This window comes from Mustela erminea, chromosome 10 (genome assembly GCF_009829155.1).
Source record: "Mustela erminea isolate mMusErm1 chromosome 10, mMusErm1.Pri, whole genome shotgun sequence".
NCBI classification, from domain to species: Eukaryota; Metazoa; Chordata; class Mammalia; order Carnivora; family Mustelidae; genus Mustela; species Mustela erminea.
In genome coordinates this window covers 30,446,053-30,467,192 of record NC_045623.1, presented here as the reverse complement: position 1 = coordinate 30,467,192, position 21,140 = coordinate 30,446,053, and the positions used below count along the sequence as shown (strand labels likewise).

General features: G+C 51.0%; 1 protein-coding gene across 3 annotated transcripts in view; it reads right to left on the bottom strand.

Moving 5' to 3' along the window:
• The window catches only part of BCAR3 (BCAR3 adaptor protein, NSP family member), a 110,320-nt gene that overhangs the window by 41,580 nt on the left and 47,600 nt on the right, over positions 1 to 21,140 (bottom strand). The window contains exon 1 of one of the 3 annotated variants that reach the window (XM_032361504.1): positions 9,240 to 9,733. The exons of the other annotated variants lie outside the window; for them this stretch is intronic. Within the exon in view, the coding sequence (XP_032217395.1) occupies positions 9,240 to 9,323 (84 nt within the window). The 5' untranslated portion in view covers positions 9,324 to 9,733. Of the gene's footprint in view, positions 1 to 9,239; positions 9,734 to 21,140 lie in introns of those variants that run through there. 3 annotated transcript variants of the gene reach the window in all.

The following is a 21,140-nucleotide window of genomic DNA, read 5'->3' as shown; positions in this document are numbered from 1 at the left end:
AAACCTGTAGGAGGAATGTGAAGCTGGACAGCACGGAGCACCCCCAACACCAACCGATGTGGCCGCTCTCACTCACAACAGTTTTCCCCACGCGTGGGAAAATGCTCCACATGCTCCTTACACCGTAAGATCTCCTTCTCCCACCGCCACCGCCTGTCCTGGTGGCTCTGCCCATAATGTTCTTACCCTCTCGACAAAGTGAGGACAGGGACCCAGTGCTCAGCTCCAAGGCCCAGGGCGGTGGGGGGGGTGTGTGTGTGTGCCTCGTCTCATCTTTCCCTGGCGAAAGATAAGCTGAACACAGTGAGATTTTCAACAATCATTTGTTAGCATCTTGCCCTGCTGAAAGCTGGGGCGGGTACCTTCCCCGCTTGATCTGATTCAGATGGGGACTTCCTGGAGCAGGCCCGCAGAGGGGCCAGCAACAGCTAAATCATCCCCATGAGGCAGCCCCGTTTTCAGATTCCTTCCAGTGAGAAGTCAGATTGCCGCGCTTAGGATGAGGGCTGAAGGTCACTGCTGGCACTTAATCACTTACTGAGCCTGTGAGATAAAAGATTTTGAATAAAAGCTGAATACCAGCTGACCCAGGACACCCCTGTGTCTACTGCTTTGCTCCCTTTAACTGTGTCCTCAGCTTCCGAGGATACGTCCCTCACCCGGTCAGCACACAGGCTAAATGAGACAATGAAGTGAAATATTAATTACTGGGTCTGGTGGTGAGATTCTGTTCAGTAAGAGTAGTCCTTTGTTAGTTAGCATCTATGGGGAAAGGAGAGACAGAGACCACCCCAGGGTGAGGGTTTGGAGACCAGCTGGCTGAAGTGCAGAAAGCAAGGAGGTGCAAGCCAGAAATCTTTCCCGCTGGTCATTCGGCCTTGTGAATGCATCTCGATCCAAACTATGAGTGATTTGGGGAAAACATAACTGCTCTCCAAAACAGATGCCCTATTTGCTCTTCAGGAGAACATAAAAAATCAAAATCAACTCAATTCAAATATAGCTGATGCTTGATCAACCCAGGCGAGAACTGCATAGGTCCACTTACATGTAGAGCCTTTTGGGTAAATACAGCACATCACTGTAAATGAATTTTCTCTTTCTCATGATTTTCTTCATAACATTTTCTTTTCTGCAGCTTTCTTTATTATAAGGATGCAGTGTACAACACATGAAACACACAGAATAGGCAGTAACTGACTATTTATGTTAGGCCTCCAGTGGGCTCTTAGTGGTTAATTTATACATGAACTTTCCATGGAGGGATTGTTCAGGATCAACTGCATCATGCTTCTCTTAATTCATCTTGAATGAATGAGGCACTAATGAATAAACAAAATGTATCATGGCTGAAAGACACTAGGAGATGTAATTGGAAAAAATGAAAGGGGCATCTGGGTGGCTCAGTCATTAAGCCTCTGCCTTTGGCTTAGGTCATGATCCCAGGGTCCTGGGATCAAGCCCCACATCGGTCCTCCTGCTTGGCAGGAAGCCTGCTTCTCCCTCTCCCACTCCCCCTGCTTGTGTTTCCTCTCTCACTGTGTTTCTCTCTGTCAAATAAATAAATAAAATCTTAAAAAAAAAAAAAAACCAAAAAAACAGGAAAAAAAGAAAAGAGAGAAGTGCCAAGCACACAGAGGAAAATCCAAAAACTCAGAAACCTTTCCAGCATGGGGTGGAGAAAAAATGACTTTCTAAATTTACCTCTCCCAAAGTATACCATGACTAACAACTGTCTCAGACATCTGCTTCAGGATAAAGCACGCCATATTGTCAGGGACAGATACAAAGTAGGTTCTCAGTAAAACCAGGTGATTCATCACAAGATGGGTTTTGGCCAAGTATCGACTCCACCACTTCCAACATACAACTCACACGTCACTTTAAAGGTATATTTCTCCCAGAGGAGCTCAAAGCACTTGACGCCCACGTATCTCATCTAATAAGCTTTTGAAAACCACAATCACCAAGCTAGAGGTCATGGCAGAAACGGGAAAACAGCAGCTGAATTTCAGAGAACCAAGGCATCTAAAACAACTCAAGATCTCATGAATCTCTACAACATCCCTGGAGTCAAACAGGTAGTGAGAAGAGTTATATATCCCAAGAGAAAACATCACCAAGGCCCTGAATTTTCATGATTTGCTCAGACTTACAGAATAAGGGATTGAATAAAAACTAGAATCCAAGTCTCCCAAAGTATATAAAGAACTGGAAATGTTTAGTGGATACAGAACAGACTTAAAAGAAACATGAGGGCTGTGTGGAAATAGCTCAAGGCTTGGGCTGTCGCCATCCCAAGAGGATGGTCAAATATCCTTGGTTTAAGTCCCTAGGGAAAATAATCTAGAATCACCCCCAACACACGCACACGCACAAACATACAGAGTTTTATTTCTAAGTGTTCACTCATACCAGCCAAAATGGTCTCAAAATAGACGTGTTCACAAGAATGCAAGGGAAGAAATGCGTCTGAAGGGCTAGCATGCCCACTTAGCTGCAAAATAAGGCGGACATTGCAGTGGTGCAGACTTGGACAGTTGTTCGCGTGGGGGAGCGAACTGCCTCAAGGGTACAGTATGTTCCCCATGTCCAGAAATGTCAAACATAAAGGTGAAATATTTCCCTGTGAAGATTCAGGGCAGGAGGACCAGTTAGGAGTCTACTACAGAATTTCGACCAAGAGATGGCAAGAGGCCTGAATTAGCACAGTACGGGTGGTAAAGTCAGGAAGGAAGAGACAGATGACAGAGATGTTTAGGAATAAAATCTAAGGCGTGACTGAGGAGATAAGAAAATAAGGAATAAGGACTGGGTGGGGGGAAGAGGCATGGGGGCTCCTGGGCAATGCTGAACCACCAACTCCCAACACAGAAGCACACAGGAGTGGGTTTGTGGAAGAGGCTGCATAGCCTGAGGGGCTTGTGGGGGTGGCTCACCAGGCCACGGGGTCCAGGTGCTGTGTGGAGAAGGGCTGGACTCAGCGTGAGCTGGGGAATCCTTGGAAGGAGGGGGAGACTGTCTCACCTGCCACCTAAGAGATGGGTGTTGAGGACATATCAGAAGAGGGCTAGGGGATGCTAGCTTTTAAGAGAAACTGAAGATAGTGTCTTAGTCTATTGGAACGTCTGTAAAAAAAAATACCATACACTGAGCGGCTGAACCCACAAACATGTATTCCTCACAGTTCTGGAGGCAAGTCCAAGATCAAGGTGCTAGCAGACTGGGTGTGTAGACCGCCTTCTTCTCACTGCATCCTCACCTAACAGAAGGGGCAGGAGAGCTGCCTGCGGTCTCTTTCGCAAGACCACTAATCCCATTCATAAGGGCTCCGCCTACCACCTCCTAATACATCACACTCGAGGTTAGGATTTCAACATGAGCTTTGGAGGGACACAAAGAGCCGGTCCTTAGCCATAGGGTGGGAGTGCTCCAGAACGATCCAGGGGAATAAGTAGCGGGTAGCGTCCACGCCGACGAGAGAACAGACTTCCAGGAAGGAAGAGCCAATAATCCCAAGTGCAGAAGAGTTCCAATAAAATCAGAATTGGATGGCAGCCACAGGACTCGGCAAGGCTGCTGGTCGGGTGAAGGAGGGTGAGTGGCCATTGGGAAGTGAGGAAGCAGAGACGGTTCATCAGTTTTTGGGTGGAGGAAGGTAGGGACCAGGAAAGGAAGACATGGAAATCAGTGGTATTTTTAGACTGAGAAAGACCAAAGCATGTTTATAAACTAAGAGGCAAGCAGTGGAGAAGGACAAATTGAAGGTCCCCGAGGATAGACTAATGCAGAGGAGTCTTTAAGGAGGGGGCGGTCATGGGCACAGGTGGCCGGGCCAGCCTGGGTTAGGGAGAGGGACACTTCATCCTCAGAGGAAGCGAGGATCTGGATCTGGATAGAGCCGTGGCTTGTGGAGGCAGGAGTGGGGACGGAAATACTGTGCCTGATGGTCTTAACTGCTGCTGTGAAGAAACAAGAGCTGAGCGTTTCAAAAGGGCCCCAAGAGAAGGTGGAAGGAGGCAGACCAGCCTGAGCTGAGCAGGGACCCGCTGAGCTTTAAGGACACGGGAAAGAGTTGGGGGAGACGCTGGTTACGCTCCTCAAGCTCAGGCTGCCCGCAAAGGGACCAAGGCCCCAACCTTCCGCACTCCCCATCCATACTGTTCACTGGCCCCCTGTCCTGCACTATCCATTCACCACCATCTCTCCTTCCGCTTCGGCTGCGCCTGAGGTCCAGTGCCTGAGGCTCGCTCACGCTCACTCTCTCAGATCTCTCTGTCTTCCACCTACTGCCCCTTTAGCAGCCTCTCAGCATTATCTCCACCATGGAGTTCGCTGACCCAGGGCCGGATTAATGCCTTGGTGCTGGTGCGGGGCTGCCCCCTGGGGGTTCTGCCTGCTGGGAGCCTACCGGGCACCACAGAGAGAGACGCTTGCACGCCCATCTCCCCAGCGGCCACAGAATTGCTCCCTCCACGGGAGCCTGCCTTGTCTCCCCAGCACCCAGCAGCCCCTCGGGGCACACCCTGGGCGGCGCACACCCTGGGTGCAGAGGGCAGGAGAGGAGCTGATGAACTCTAAGTGGTGGTGGTGGTGGCGGGGGTGACTCCTGGGTCTCTCAAATTCCGGGATTCTATCTTCCTGGTTCTTTGTGCAAACTGCTTTTGTAACAGCACGTGTGTTTCAGAGGGGACACCAAGGAGAGCTGTCCTCTTTCAAACTAAAAGACTGATCGTAGCTCTTTTATGAGCTTGCAAAATAAGAGCCGTGACATTCTCCTGGCCAGAGCCAGATTCCAACAGTAGCCCCTGGGGCTGTGGACATGCAGTGGAGATCCAGATGAGGACGGAGATGCTGCAGTCCAAACCCATAAGGCGCCCTCCCCTCCCCTCCCCTCCTGTCCCCGACTAGGCAGCCCTTGTTTCCTCTGCTGGCCTGGAGACACCCCAGATATGCATCAGCTAAAAGACCCCAGAGCTGTCTCTGACATCTTTAAAGCCAGGGACAGGGCCCTGGGTCCTCCACATGGTGCAGAGCAGGGAGATCTCTGTGGCCTGAGCCCCCTGACTCTCCAGCATCCCCCGCCCCCCGATGTTTGGCACAGGCTCTGTTCTCTGTGGTCCTGGAGGTGATAAACCCACTAACAGAACTTTCCCAGGATCCCAGTCTCATTTCTGCTTCCCACCCACGTCTCTCCAACAAAAACAAGGCCTGGGCTGGGATCCAAGCTCTGGGGTCTGCGGAGAGGGGATGCCGGGACCCAGCCACCATCAGGCATGTCCTCCCTTTCCCTGATGCTGAAACCAGATCCCCCAAGCTCCCAGATGCCAATGGAATGCATTTAGGTCTCTTTAAAAAAAAAAAAAAAAAAAAAAGCTGTGCTAGGCTTTTTTTGGGGGGGGCAGGAAAGATAAATGAGCAATTAGCAGCCTCCAGGAGGAGGGGCTGAGTCACTTTGAAAATATATCTTCCGACTGGCCTTTTCCACCTTGCACAGCTCGTGCTGATGGTGCATCGGCCCCACTGACTATGGCAACTCAGGCCATCATCAACACCAGGACAGAGGACTAGGACCCAAGCTGTCATAGTAGCAAACAGACCAAGGGACTGGCCACTGGGGAGGCAAACGGAACCGCAGCTCTGCCACATTCACACAGGAAGGCAGTTTCTAAAGAAAACAAGTTCCAGGAATACAACCCTCGAGGGATGGGCAGATGGGACACCTTGGGCTGTAATGTGCAATCGGAGAGACTCCAAATCCTTTTTGTGGGGGCAAAGGAAACGACTGAAAGCAAAACACAGTGGTAGCAACAACCCGATTTCAGCTCTTCCCACTATAGAGCGCCAAGATGATCAAATCTACGCGTGGGAAAGCATGTGCTTAAAACCCACTGCCTTCTAGCCATGACTTCTCATTGATAAGACCACTGCCCCTGGACTTAGCAGCTGGCCAGCCGAGACTCCATACTCCAACCTCTCTGTTGAGGCTCCTTCTGAAACGTGGCTATTCTGTCCTTTGCAAGGTAACTCCCACCTCTTGGGTTAAAACCACACTGCTTTTCCTCAGGGCAGTCATTGGTAAAAGTGGCAAAATTCAGCTCCTTTCCCCCTGTCCCCAGACAAGAAAATCAGAGGCACAGTGATAAGAAGAAGAAGGGGTTTGTTCTTACTGTCAGTTCTAGAAATGGGATCTATTTATTTGTGCTTCTCACCAAATTCCTTCTGGGGTTCACAAGGGACCTAAAGGTGGTCCCACCACCGGCTGCAGGAGGATTACTGATTCTCCAAAAAGCAGTTCCACACCGCCCCCTCAGGTCCCTGCCCCAGGCCTCTCCTGAAAACTGCGGTAGGCACTGTTTTTCCCCAACCACACTGCGCTGAAGTAGTCATCAGTATCATCTCATTTTAGGTGTCAATGGTCTTAACATGCTATCGTAGAAAGGACACTGGGCTTGAAGCCAGGTGAGGGTAGATGCCAGTTTCTAACCCTTGGTGCCCCACTAAATGATTCCAGGTACGTAGTTTCTCTGAGCCCCCGTTTACCCTCTGTGGGAAGGGGTAAACTCTCAACTTGGAGCACTCGTTTTGAGACTCCAGTAAGACAACTCACGTGCATTCCTTGTGAAGGGACTACCAAGGAAGCTGGAAAGACTTTTGCAAATGTAACAGAATGACATCATGATCCAATGCTCTTGTAGTAAGTCCTTCAAAGCCGGGGGTGGGGGGCGGGGGGGGGGGCGCACCTCCACCACCATCATTTACTGTCCCCGCCCTGCCGAAGAGTGCTCACGCCTGGATGGGCTATGACAGTCGACGTTCAGGGTCTTTTGAACTTGAACGTGCCCCAGCAATGTTATGAATCAGTAATATCTTCACTCCAAACTCTTTTCCACTGGGCATAAGCAAAGTAGCCCTTCCTTTTCTCACCCAGGATGTTACAGTCATGACCCTCAACATGGCCCGAACATCTCATCTCTGACCTCAGCTCCCTGGGGGCCAGCGAGGTCTGCATACCCTTAATTCTCCTCTCCCTTCTTGCCACCAACCCCTTGAGCCTTTGTATGCAAGTCCACACCAGCCCCTAAATACTTTTTAAATTCCAGCCAATCTCTGCAAGTAAGATTTTATTCCCTCTAAGTGCCAGGGTGACTGGTCTATGTAATGAAGGAGCTTTTACATTTTTAGTTTTCTTCCCATACAACAAACACTATTAATAACATTCTAGTTTCTCCCGAGATAATATGGATTAGACCAAATGGAAAGTTACCATGGCTACCAGAGTGTTATTTTTGGTATGAGAAATTCATGCCAAGGGAAGCAGCCTACACGGTCACGAACTGGAGCCTTGTTTCCGCTTTGCTATCAGGCAATCAATCCCAATTTAATTCTGAAACCCTAATTGCAGCGGAAACTAATTATGAGTGGCAAGACCTGAAACCCCTAATTAAAGTCCGAGTCAATAAAGCGATGCAGTGTGATCACTGGGGCGACGCTGGCAGGTACTGAGGCCCAGGAGGACTTTCTTCCCCAGGTGACTACTGAAATGAGACAGGGCAGGGAAGTGCACCCCGAGGCTCGGTGGGGGACCCTAAACTGGGTCTGGAAGCACCAGTTTCTGGTGAGAGAGCAAACCAGGTCCTCTCTCTGTGCTAAGAAGATGCACCAAGCTGGGGGCAAGGTGAGAAGCCCCGGGTGGAAGGGAGGTGTTTCTACGGTCGGTCGACCCCCAAGAGTGGTCAGGAGGAGGCCAGGGAGGGAGAAGCTGAGGGACAGCGGCACCCCATACATCACTGTGGTCTTCCTGGGCAGGCAGAAGGGACGGGGCATCCAAACAGAATCTCATCACTCAGACCCATTTATTTAGGGGCTGTTTCCTCACATACCAATGCTGACTTGCACTTTTCTGAATGAGCAGAGGTTGGCTTATGAAAGGACTTCTCTTAGAGTGAAATCCTACTGCCAACTGGAAGCACACGGTCCCTGTGGGACCTCCTGGTCTATCTTTGACAGCTTTACAACCCCATTAATGGCATGACTTCATCTACCCGACGCTAGAATGATCCATATTTAGGCCAGAAACCACAGGGTCCTCATATCACCCCACTGGGCTCCAGGATAGAGAGGGCCTCTTCAGTCAGGGAGGAAACACTTTTAACTGATGATTAATTGCTCACCCCCTCCAAACTCCTTGACAAAGAGACAAAAACGAACTTTGCTAAATGGTTAGAAAGCTTCTCTGAACACTCCAACAGGGCAGTAAAATCAGAAGAAACCTAACCTCTTCTCGCTCAGTGTCTGTTTTCCTACAAAGGGCTCTTTCTCCCTTTAGCAGGTTTTCCTGTTACATTTTCCGGAGAGTTCTTTTAAGCATTATTGAGAAGGAAGCAGAACATCATAACTCTGCTGTAGCTCTTTCAATTGCACGAAGTCAGTCAGTCCCTCAGGAGACAGAGCTCCACCATCGGGAGGGGGAGAATTTCATGAGACTTCAGATTTCTATTTCCCACGAATAAGGGAGGGCTGTGGTCAAGCTAACGGCTGATGGCGATTTTTTTCCAAGGCAGACAAACCCTGCGGATCAATGAGAGCCTGTATTAATCCTCATTCTTAGTGTTGTCCCAGGCAGGCAACACAGAACACAGGTCTTGTCTTGAATTAGTCAAATGAGGTTCTTTGAGGATTTTCATCAAAATAAACAGTGTTCCGACATATTACGCAAAACCTTTGGCACTGGTGTCTCGTAACAAAGGTTCCAGATGAGAGCAATAAAGACAAGGCGGTTCCAAACACTGAAATTGTTTTGGAACCTGGCTGAGATTGGAGAGAAGGTATTTCGTGGCTTCTGTGGGTTCTAGACACTACTGACTTCATGCCCCAGCCAGCTCACAGTCACGGCGAACAAGGGGAGAGAGAGCGATGCAAAGACAGAAAGAAGAAAAACAGGTCCATCCTACTGAGTTACTTTGGTATAGAATTCCACCCAAGGAGACTGAAAGTGTCCTGAAAAACAGAGCTTCTTCCCCAAACACAGACTCGGAGCCCCCCTCTGTGCAGCTGGGTTCTGTTTCCAGAGGAGGGAGGCCCATCACGGGGGGCTTAGCAAGATCTACCCACCAAACAAAGTGCCTCTGCTCCATGGCCAGCAGGCTGCAAACTTTTTCTGGGGCCTTTTAGAAGACTAACACTTTCAGGTCTCCCCAAACAATCTCCAGTGCATCTTATCTCAAAGCCGCACCTACCTTGGCTCCAAGGAATGACCGGCGGTGATAGAAGCAGCACAGGGCCGCCGACAGGGCGTGGAAGGCATTGCATTCCTTAGGCATCTTGCAGTGTCCAGTCCCTGGACCACACACTTTTTCTTTAGGGCTGAAAGAAATGGGGCTCAGGCGTCAGAGCCCCAGCCCCGCCGCGGCAGCCCTGCTGCTCCTGCCTGAGGTCCAGCGGCCGGGCAGGGGAGCAAGCCGCTCACTCCTGCTCACAGGCCAGGCTGGGACTTTTCCCCTCCGCTGAAGCCAATACGATCCGCTCATTCAATTCTGGCAGGCTGGTGTCCAGCCTGCCATGCACACAGTGCCAGAAATTCTCATGTGACCAGACTCGCTTTCTGATGAAATTCTAACCTCTCCTTGAAGAGCTTTGGGCTTTCGCTGTCCCCTCAATCTAGAGACCCGGCAGAAATCATTAACCCCCGCAGACAGCCTGTCCTTCCCCAGGCCAGGGCACCAGGCGATCGGCTCCCGGAGTAGGGATCTGTATGCTTGTCACCCCAGCAGCTAAGGGTTAAGGAAGCACACATCACACCACCTTGTGATGAGACAAAGGCTCCTTTGAGAAAAGGACCTAAAAGGTGACTGGGGTTTAACTTCTCCTTTGGACCAATCCTAGAAGTCTGAAGACACAGGAACAGGGTCCCCATCCCCACTCTCCCAGCCCACCCGCAGCACTGTTTATTTTTAATTAGAATGCTCCTGGCAGCCAGTTTGTAGCTGATAACGTTGGCACAGCCATCACCGTGGGTAATACGGTCTTCTGGTGTTTAATTAGCACGTCTGTCAGCAAACACCCTGGGCGCCCCACACCGTCCCACCTGGCCGAGCCGTCTGCTGGGAGGCTGGGGGTCAGGCTGTATACCCTCTTCAGACTCAGCTCTTTGTCCCACTTCCCTTCTTCACTTCGAATACTTCATCCAGTGGTCCTCTCTGGCTAACCCGGATCCAGCGCTCGGACCAGGCGGCACACGCAGCCAAGCCAGTCTCCTGGCCTAAGAGGCCCTTGCCCCCACCAAGAGCCTCCTGTGACCTTTAGGGAACTGCTTCTCTTTTTGCATTCCAGCCAGAGTGGGTGCTCAACAATTCTGGTTTTTATCAAACCCAGGTTCCTGCCTGTAGCTGTCCCTCTCCTGCTGTTTCAGATGTTACCTTTCTGTGGCTTCGGCCACTCAAAATTGGAATGTGTCCTGAAGCTTGCTGAAACTTCACACAGGCAGAAACTTGTAACGAGGAAGAAACAGAACCCATTCAGTCCAGAAAGGAACAACACCAGATGAGGCATGAGGGAGGTATGAGAAATATCCAACAGGATTAGTGTCAAATCCTCAGGAGGCCTTGGCCTTTGGACTAGGTCAAGTCGGCCTGTAAAAATAGAGACTTGTTTGTTCAATGCCTGTGAGCAGCCTCTGTGCCTGAACACGGCCTGAAGGGGCAGAGGGGCAGCCCTAATAAATACAGAGGATGTGGAGACAGAGCCACAGAGGGTCTGTCGCCACAGCAGTGATGGGGGAGGGGAAGCTGACTTCCTCTGTGATCCCTCAGTCCCTGTCTTCTGTGATTTTGGAGGCCAGATGTGTAGTCCTGGGGGTTCCACCCCAGGGAAGTCCATCCAAGAACCCAGAAGCAAGCATCAAGGGTGGTAGAGGTCACAGGGCCCTTGGAGATGGTCCAGTTGGTGGGTCGATACTGTCCTCCAAAATCCATATACTGTATCCATGAGCAAGTGTTTGCTGTTTGCCCTGGTTTCTATTAGAAAGGGTTCAAAGGTAAGTCCTCTTGAGCAGCGAGGGCCCATGACCTGTAGGGATGACTCATCCCTGAGGCCTACAGCCACCAGGTAAGGCGCCCAGTGTTTACCTGCTCAGCCCCACCGGCAGGAGACATGCTCTGCCAGCCTAAGAAACTCCCCCAAGGGGCTATAAAAAAGCACCATCCCCAGTGTGGGATGAGGAGAGAGAGCAGCTCCTTAAACCCCACACAGAAATTCAGAGAGATTGGCCAAAGCTTTTGACCTCATACCCTCCCCTCAGAAAATCTGAATGGAGTGCACTCCTGAAAGAAATATGCAAATAATGCAGACTTGTAAATGACCAAGAATTATGTCATCAAGTGCTCTGGGGCCAGGGAAAAGGCGACACAAAAGACCCTCAGGTCACTGTAGAATCATGGTTCTTGTCACTTGAGGCTTTCTCGGTCTACTCTAAGAAATGTCCCCCAAATGCCCAAAGAATTGGTTGTCAGGATTAAAGAAGGGGCTAATCTTATTAGGTAACTGTTTCCTAAGCACTTTTTAAAAACAGATTTGAGAGAGAAAGAGAGTGAGCCTGCACATAAGTGGTAGGGAGGAGCAGAGGGAGAGGGAGAGAAGCAGACTCCCCAATGAGCGCAGAGCCCAACGCAGAGCTTGATATCATGACCCTGAGATCATGACCTAAGACTAAACCAAGAGTCCAATGCTCAACTGACTGAGCCACTCAGGCACCTTGTCACTTTTTAATTTTTCTGCTCCACAGCAAAAATAATTTCTGAAACATCACTCAAAGGTATTAATAAATTTCTCCTGAAATGGCCAAGGAGTGAGACTAAAATAATGCATCGTTGTTGCAACGAAAGGCGGTAACCACATGAATTTGCAAAGTGCCCTTCACTGACTTGTTATGTTTTTCAATATCTGCATCCATAGTGATCAATTCTCCCACATTCTCCTGTCAGTGATTATTCTCTTCCAGTTACAAAGAAACAGAAGACTAGGACAGCATGTCACTCAGCAGAGAACGGACAAAGGACTAGATTCCAGCGTGTGATTGCAGAGTCTGGTATGTAATCACAAGGAAACACAAATGAGAGATTTTTTTAATGTCTTATAGTTAAACCCGTAACTCACACAGCCCCATGAAAAGGCAGTGACCTGGGGCAGGGGGTCACTCTCTGATGATTTGGTGCATGTGATTTAAGACCAAATTTGGATTCAGGATTTTCTACACACCGTGCTCTTTGCAGGACAGGGGTCAGCATCTCTAGTGCAGCCGCAGGGACTGACAGGGAGTGGTGCTGGCAGCACACACAACTCTGGGGAAACTGTGCTCTTTAGCCAACCCCCCCCACCCCGCCCCGCCTCCTGGAAGACTTATTCCTTGGTACCAAGGGACACACCTGTGGAGAAAAACCAGAGCAGGGCAGCCAGGTAGACCCCTTAGGGAGATTCCCATGCCTTCAGGTCAAATGCTGCCCACCCCATCTGGGAAGAGGTTTAAAGGAGGCCGGAGGAAGGCCCCTGCTCAGTGCCGTTTTTTCCTTGGGCAGCCCTAATACTAACCTGCCCTATTTAGTAACCATGGAAACAGGAGCTGCCTGCCAGCCATATCCCACACATCCCTGCTTCCTGTCAGCAGCAGCCCTTGGGTTGAGAGAGGCTGAAAGCGTGCAAGAGACCCTCCCCAGAGAGCCACCGTCCTCACTAGAACAACAGGCTCCCAGTGAGGCCGCCCCTCTCTCTAACCCGGCACTGGGGGAAAAGTCTATTGGGGAAAAGATGTGCCCACCAGGTATTTGCTTTTACCTGTTTCAGGGCAACTGGGAAAACAAAGCTGCCAATACTCTGCCATTCTCCTCCCCACAGCCAGCCCAGAATCGAGGCATCAAGCCTGCCGTGCACTGAGGTGCTCTTGGTCATGGTCTACCAGTCCTGTGGACACTGACCCTGCCCACAGCGGGCAGCACACTGTCACCAGAGGGCACCGGTCCAAGACTGCAAGGGCTGGCTCATCCTTGCCCACAGGGACACACTCAGAGCACGAGTCAAGGGATGAACACTAGTCCTGGAGGTCAAAACAGCTCAACCTCTCATAGCAACCAATGAGACTCTACCCTCTCAGCAAGGTCTCTCTCTCACCTGGCTTTTTGGCTCCACTAAACCCTGGTAATCAGACTCCCATGAACAACAACAGCTTTACTAAACTAGGGGGTAAAACCGATGCTACTACCATATCCATTTCCCCAGGCATCCTAGGAAACCCGGAAGATTAACCTGGATGGGCCCACTCCTAAATATCCAAGACTGCCCTCTACAGGTTTGGCCCTTTGAAAAGCAGGGAGGCAAATGCCTGGGGAGGAGCCCTGGGCCAGAAAAGGTGTGTTTCTCTGCAACCCTGTCTCCCAAAACTTCCCAGATGCCTGGCCCTATCCGGCAGGCAGGTCTGCATGATTCTGAGCACAGGAAACCTGGAGGGAGGCAGGGTAGTGGAGGAGGGGCTCTGAGCGCCCACCATCCCATAAAAGCCACAGGACCTCGGGGATTGAGGAGAATTTGCTGGGAGACCACTGAGGATGAGGATCAGCTGTCAGGGTTCCCCTCACGCCAGACTGGGCAGCTATAGGAGGTGCCGAAGAGCGCTGGGCCCATTTTTCTGTATTTATATGCAGCTTATCTCTTCCTCTAGACGGGAATGCACCCTGGACTTGGCAGGAGGAGGGTGGGAAACGCTGGCCTGGCTCTCGGGGCCGCTGTGTGTATTGCTGTGGACTCTTAAGATGTTCACTTACGCCAGGGAATACAGAGGGTGCACTGAAGTGCGCTTGCCGGGCAGGGCTCCGTCTGACAGTCCCCCCAGATTCCTCAGGGGGCTGAGAGTATGGCTGTTAAGTGGCCTCCTTCCGGAAGCGGTATTGATCTGCCTACTGCATCAACAAAGGAACTAAGGGCAGTACTCAACAAACACACTTCTCTCTACGGCGTCTTACCCCCGTACCCCCACCCCCCGCCCCGCCCAGTAAATTCCCTGTTCTCTAACTGGCTATTAAAATTGTAGAACTGACCATGGGGAGCTAAATCAGGTCAGGGCCCAGCCCGGACCTCACCATCTTGCTCTATCACATATAATTCCACCCCATGCGTCCCTCTACCACCACCTACTTCCTGGTATCACCCCAGAAATCCTAGGTTACACAAGCCCCATTTTCTGTTTTCAGCATCAAAGCAAAATGAAAAGAACAAGCATGGGGCATAACCCCAGCCTCTCCACCGGCAGGCTCAGACCGCCTCTGGCAGTCTCTGTCTTTCTTCAGATCCATGAAAACCATCGACCCTCCTCCCCTAGCAAAAACCACATCCTGTAATGTTTTATGTGTAATTTTAGGGAATACCTTGTCCCCTGAAGCTCAGCCATACGACCCTGGGAGTCTTGTTCATCTGAGATGACCTAGCCTGTCCCCGCCTCCTCCCACTCTACCCTCACCGTGTGTGCTCCTTACCCAGAGCTGGCGTTTGCTTTTTTGGTCATTGTAATGCCTACATTTTCCATGCTGCACACTCTCCTTTCCCCTTTCTTCCACTTTGGTAAGTGTGAGCTATCTAAGCAACTAAGAGGGGCCACAAATGCCCCCTCAGACGTCCCTCCCATGCAGACCTGCAGAAAGGGGCCGAGGGGTGTCTGCAAAGCCAGAACACCAGGAAGGCTCCCCAGCCAGGACCAGCTGCACTGTCTCCCATCTCCCCTGCCCCCGGCTCCCCCATTTCATGAGCACTTCTGCAAAATGACATCTTCTGAAACTGAGCTGTGAGACACAGATTTGCATGTCTCAGAAGCGACAAGGAGGTAGCAGGTTAGAAGGACAGCCAGGGTGGTTTCAAGTCTTTGCTACTTAGCTAGTGAGCTTAACCTCTCTGAGCTTAAGCTTCCTTCTCTAGTTGACCAGGTCTTTGTGAGGACCAGGTAAAATAACCCATAAAGAGCTGGGCATCTGACACAGAGTAGGCACTGAGCAAATGTGAGCCTCCCTTCCCCATTCAGTCCTCCTGAGGGACAGATGCCCCACCTCACCCACCTGTGGGGCCTGGGAGCCACGCCCCCCCAGCTGCAGCCCCAGCCCCTGACCTACCCGGCAGGCTGGTACAGCCGTGATCTTGAAAGCCAGGGAGCAATGAGGAGGTGTTTAAGAGTGGTCTCAATCTTAAAATATTTCTAGCTTTCAAATGTTAAGATCCCGTATTAAAATTGCACATATGGTTTTAATCACACTTGCTCAGATGTCTCAGATGATTTCCTACTCCAGAGCTGTTGTCATTTGGAGAGTTGTTTGTTTTAACAGGCGGCATGTATGTCCACAGCATCTGCCTACTTGGCCTTGACCCAGGGGAACTCCTGGCCCATCCACAACTACTGAGCTCTCGCTATCACACCCCATCCCCGCCAGTTTGACCGGGGAACCTGTAGCCCCCTAATAGGATCTGGGCCGCACCCCTCCTTCCACCTTGCCCCCACACTGAGCTGGCTGCTGCAGAGCTGGGCTTCTGCCTTCGTCCTGCCCGATGCTCCTCCAACCTCACCCCCTTGCCTAGCCCTCCAGGGTCTTGCCCTAGGACTAGACCTTCCACAGGAGACCACAGGCCCCCAGAGGACCACCTCCTATGGACCCCACGCCTTCATTCGTCATTGGCCCATATTACTGGCTCCTCTGATGACAGCCATTTCTAGAAGTAGAACAGGGTCTGGTATAGACACTTGGGTCCTTTGCCTGCTCTGTCCAGCCACCCTCTCCAGATTTTGCTCCACACAGAGTCTGCTTTCCACCTCTAGGTCCCTTCCCCTCTTTCAGCCCTAGTGGCCGGAATTGCCAGAGTTACGATGCATTCTTCCAGTGCCACTCCATGCCCTTCTTCCATCTCAGAGAGGCTACTGGATGTGTGAGTGGATAGAACAGGCACCGAGGAATGGCCAAGAAGGCAGGAATCCTAGGGTGCATGGCGGGGTCGGCACCAGGGAGAAGGTGGAGTCAGAGCCGATTGCACTCATCCCAACCTTGAAAGGGGGACAACATCCATCAGAAAATGATCTTATTAATCTCTCCTTCTGTTTTCAAGCAAATTCCAGCCATCTAAGTGAACTATTTCAGTGGGGAAAATACCTTGTTGTCATGGTCATAAACTGATTGTGGCCCTTATCATCAGTGACATATTGGTGAATTCGGCCTCCTGCCCAAAGAGCTAGGAGAAGCAGGCCAGGCCAGGCATTGTTGAGCTGGGGGCAGAGTGGGGCTCCCACGAGCTTCCAGAAATTGTCTACAAATGGTTGGGTGAGTAAGTGTTCACCAAGGTGAGGAGGACACGGCTTTTACCCACTTCCTAAAGAGCAATGGGACCTAACATCCCCACGGATCCAGAAGCACCTTCAGTGGCTCTTCAAGAGGGGGCTTCCGAGGGTCCTACTGGATCTTTTATTCTAACGGAGAGAAGAGGGAGGGGGAAACCTTGGTCACCATGGACGTGAGGAATGACAGGGAGAGCCTGCAGCTACCATGACACAGCCCAGGAGGGCTGCAGACGGGAGAGGAGGAGACAGAAAGCCTTGAGGCCTGCCATGCCACCTTCCCGTCTGCCGCTGGAGCTGCATGACACACGTGTGACAGGAGAGGACCCCTTCCCTTCCCCAGCTGGGGCAAGGGCCTTGCTTGCCCACCACACTCAGCATCTCCTTTTCTCAGGGAAATTAGCTGCAGGCACAGTTTGATAGCAGGGTCCTAGATACATGACCTCAGCAGAGGTCGGGCATCACCTCGGGATACACACGCTCTGCAAGGTGGACTCTGAGCCCCCCTTCTTCCCCTCAGATGCTCTGGGGGCTGCTTTTGTCAGAGGCACCCTGCCTCTCAGCAGGAGCTGCCCTCACCCCTTCCCCAACCCTGGATAAGGCCCCCGAGAGCCAGCACTTATCCAGGCAGCATTCTCCCTAGTGTCTTATTTAATACACCAGGACACATGTATCATTATCACCATGTCACAGGTGAGAGCAAACAGGACTCAGAGTTAATCATTAAACCAGAGTCTGGATCCCTGGGAGGTGATAATGGAAGCCCGGCTACCACCTGGTCACTGAGAGTACCTTATCTTGTGCAAACCCCAAAGGCAGAACCGTGGCCAGGACAACAGCCCCACCCTCCTACCCAGGGACAGATACCCTTAGCAACAGCGGCAGCAGGTCTCATCCGAAATAGCCCATCAGAGAGCTCCTCATTCACTCCTGATGGGAAAGGGTAGGACATGGACAGACTGAGGCTGAGGCAGAATCTACAAACAGCCAGGAGGACACACAGCCCTAGAGCACAGGGGACAGCCCCAGGGCTTGGGGACCACCGTAGTTTAAGGAGAAACACCATCTAGGTATGTTTCTCTCCAAGAAAAGGCCAACTCAACACAGGGTGTTGCATGGGAGGGATCATACTGGTTACCAACCAATTTCTTCACTTCAGTGAAGAGTGCTGCGCACAGTGCCGCCTACTCCTACAGAAGTGACATCCAGACAGTGAACACTCCTGGTGCCTGCCCGAGGTGGGACAATAGGCTCCTTTATCAGTGATTCAAAGGACAATCTGGGGCGCCTGGGTGGCTCAGTGGGTTAAGCCTCTGCCTTCAGCTCAGGTCATGATCTTCAGGGTCCTCGGATCGAGCCCCGCATCGGGATCTCTGCTCAGCGGGGAGCCTACTTCCCCCACTCTCTCTGCCTGCCTCTCTGCCCACTTGTGATCTCTCGCTCTGGGTGTGTCAAATAAATAAAAACTTAAAAAAAAAAAAAAGGACAGTACAATCCCCGGCGTGGGAGGCGCGGGAGGCGTGGGAGGGCGGGCTGCAGGAAGGGAGAGCTGCCAGGGAGAGCAGCAGGAAGCCCGGCCCAGCCTCTGGGAACATCACAGCAGCCTCAGCGCTGGGGTGCCTGTGACAGCGGATGAGGGAATTTCTCCAAGACTAGACTATAAGGGGAATCCAGGGCCCCTCTGCTCCGCTGCCCACAGTTTCTCTACTACAGGGTGGATCTGACAAACTGGGAGGCAGTGGGGGTCCGTAGGAGAAAACTAGAGGAAGGGGAGTACAGGGTTTGAAGAGGCCAAAAAGAAAGTATCTCTGTACAACCTACTATTCATATGTCAACATTTCACGTATGTACCCCACATAGAGATAACTAGAAATACAGCCCGTTATATTGAAAATTCAGGCCAAAAAAAAAAAAAAAATGATGGAAACAGCAGTCAGTGGTTACTGCGTTTAAAAGTTTCACCCCGTGGCATGTACCTTCACACTTGTTTTGGATGTGTGAGCCAATCAGAATTCTGAACACTGAATGGTTCTGGAGTGGACATAATGGACCCAAGTTACACCAATTGGAATGCTTCCCTGGGGCTTTCCAAATCGGAGCAGAAAAGAAGGTCTCCTTTCCCCCTGGACCATAAACGCTGAGATGAGAAGTCAGGACAGCCTATGCCCACATGCCCCCACTATATAAAGTGATCGGACCGAATGCGGCCAGTGTGCAGAGAAGCAGGTACAAGGCAGAGTGTGGACAGGCCTTCCTTCTCCAGAACAGTCATCAAGCCAGGCTACTGGACCCCTGTCCTGCCCCAGTAAACCTCCCAGCTTACATCATCAGCTTGACTTCACTTTACTGATGGGTGGCTAGATGAAACCTGAGATCGAGACAGAACGCACCGTGCTGGGCTCCGCTGGAGTTCACGTGAATGCGACATGATCTCCCTACCTGAGAAATGCTCAGAAAGAGCCAACCTGAGCCGATGTTACATGAACACATGTATAAGGTCCATCCATTAATAACAGGGTTGTTCCCTCGTGTTTCAGTGATAGGTGGAAATGAAGGGTGGTTCACAGCCAACTGCAAGGATGCTCCATTAAAGAACTGAGTTGCCTTGAGTTCTCAAGGAAGAAGCAGACATGAATTTGCCTCCAGGAAAAGGGAGAGGGATTCATGGAGTCGGAATGTCCCGTGCTGCTGAATGTATGTGTGAGTTTTGCTCCCACACCCAGCACCCCTCCCAGGCTGGGGGAAAGCACTCACAAACGGCTCATTCAACCCTACTCATGCAGGCAACAGCACCCTCTTAAGTTCCTGGAGGACATTTCCGAAGGCTATTGTGTCTTGTGGGAAGACAGAGGACCTGATGCAGAGGTAGTGAGACATTCACTTATTGAGGCCGTGTGGACTTTGCCAGAGATAACTGATTACCTGGGAGGGCAACTCTCACGACTTCTTTGTATGTCAAAGAAAGGGCAATCTACATCACCCCCCAAATATATTCAGATCTTCCCAAATTTACTCCTTCTGTAGTCCTTAGGTGAACACTGTCCAGAAGGAGCCTTGGAGCCCCGGTTCTTGGTCTGTGTGGCCCTGCAGGGCTTCCTTCACCTCCTGCTATTGCTTTATTTACCCCAGTGAAGGGCCCCAGCTCCAAGCCTAAAGCACTCATTAAAGTGACCTGTGTCCTTGGCTGTTTGCTTCAGGACTTATTCATTGTCAACACTCCAATGCCTGGAAGTGTTGGAGCCAATGCCTGAACAGGAGAGGAGCCAGAGAAGGTTTGGAGAAAGCGCAGGGATTGTCCATCTGGGTCCAGAAATACCCTGGAAATATGATGCACAAGAGGCACACATGCATATTTCTAGTTCTTTTTCATCCCCATCGCAAAGAGATAGGGACTGCCGCCCCGAAACAGTTCAGACCCACAGGGGCCTTAGACGTGACTTGCCACACAAGCGTCATCATTCTCACTGGTGAAGCAGGCTGGCCCTTCCCCGCAGCTAGATGAGGACTGGTCCCTTCTTCGGCCCCTCAGAAGCACCCTGCTCTCCACCGTGAGCTACCTGGGTGCCCAAATGGAGAGAGGCTTCCAGAACAGGTGACTTCCAGCTCCTACCACCTCTACGAGCCATCCCTGAACGCTCTGCAAACCAGGAGAGAAGAGGATGCAGCGCTGTCCTTCCCGAGCTTGTTCCGGGAAAGACAAAGTGGGGGAGACCGGGCCACGATGGATGAGGTGGGCCACGATGGACTCAGATGTTTCTGAAAAACACACACCTGGGCCTGGGAAAAATGAGACACAAACTGGAGCCTGGTGGTCACAGGAAACAGTCCATCAGCTTCATCATCACTTCTGAACAAAACGCTCTTTTGAGAGCGTGAATGGGGGCTTTATGTAGTTAAGTTCTCATCCACGAGCTAATAAATATGTGAAATGCCCTCTCAGACCAGGTTCCTGCAGCCTGGACACTGAGGTCATTCAAGAAACAATTAGATGCCATCTGGAGAGAGCTGGGACTCAAAGGAAATGGTGTCACAGGGCCAAACAGCATGTTCTTGTTCCCGGGGTCTGACACGTCCTTATCTTCACTGACATAAAGGATGGATGGAGCTCGGCCAGCTAACCCACACTGGGAGCACGGAATGGGCCAATGTGGCGGCAATTAATAAAAGCTTAAGGACCAGGAGAATGTTCATTTTCAGCCTGCCTCGAGTAAATTTATTCCTTGACTGCACTTTTTGCATCCAAGCTGAGCGTCTCCGCCATAAACCAGACCTTGGCTTCACTGAGCTTGGGGTTTTCATGGTTTTAATATAAAACAATCAGAGCAGAACAACAACTGCCTCTGGACCAGCTCCTCACAGTATGTAACGAGTGGCTCCATCATCGGAAACAGGTAGTATTTACAGAGGCCTCACAATCTGCTCAGTGGTAAACAACACACCCTTAGTTCTAGGATAGATTCTCAATCTTCCCTCATTTTTAAAAAAGGATTTTTTTTTTATTTGACAGAGAGAGACAGCGAGAGAGGGAACACAAGCAGGCTCCTCACTGAGCAGGGAGCCAGATACGGGGCTGGGTCCCAGGAACCTGGGATTATGACCTGAGCTGAAGGCAGATAATTAACAACTGACAGGTGCACCTCTTTTCTCATTAAAAAAAAAAAAAAAAAAAAAAAAGATTTTATTTGTTTATTTGACTGACAGAGATCATAGGTAGGCAGAGAGGCAGGCGGCAGGTTGGGTGGGGTGGGGGAGTCCCTGAGCAGAGAGCCCGATGCGGGGCTTGATC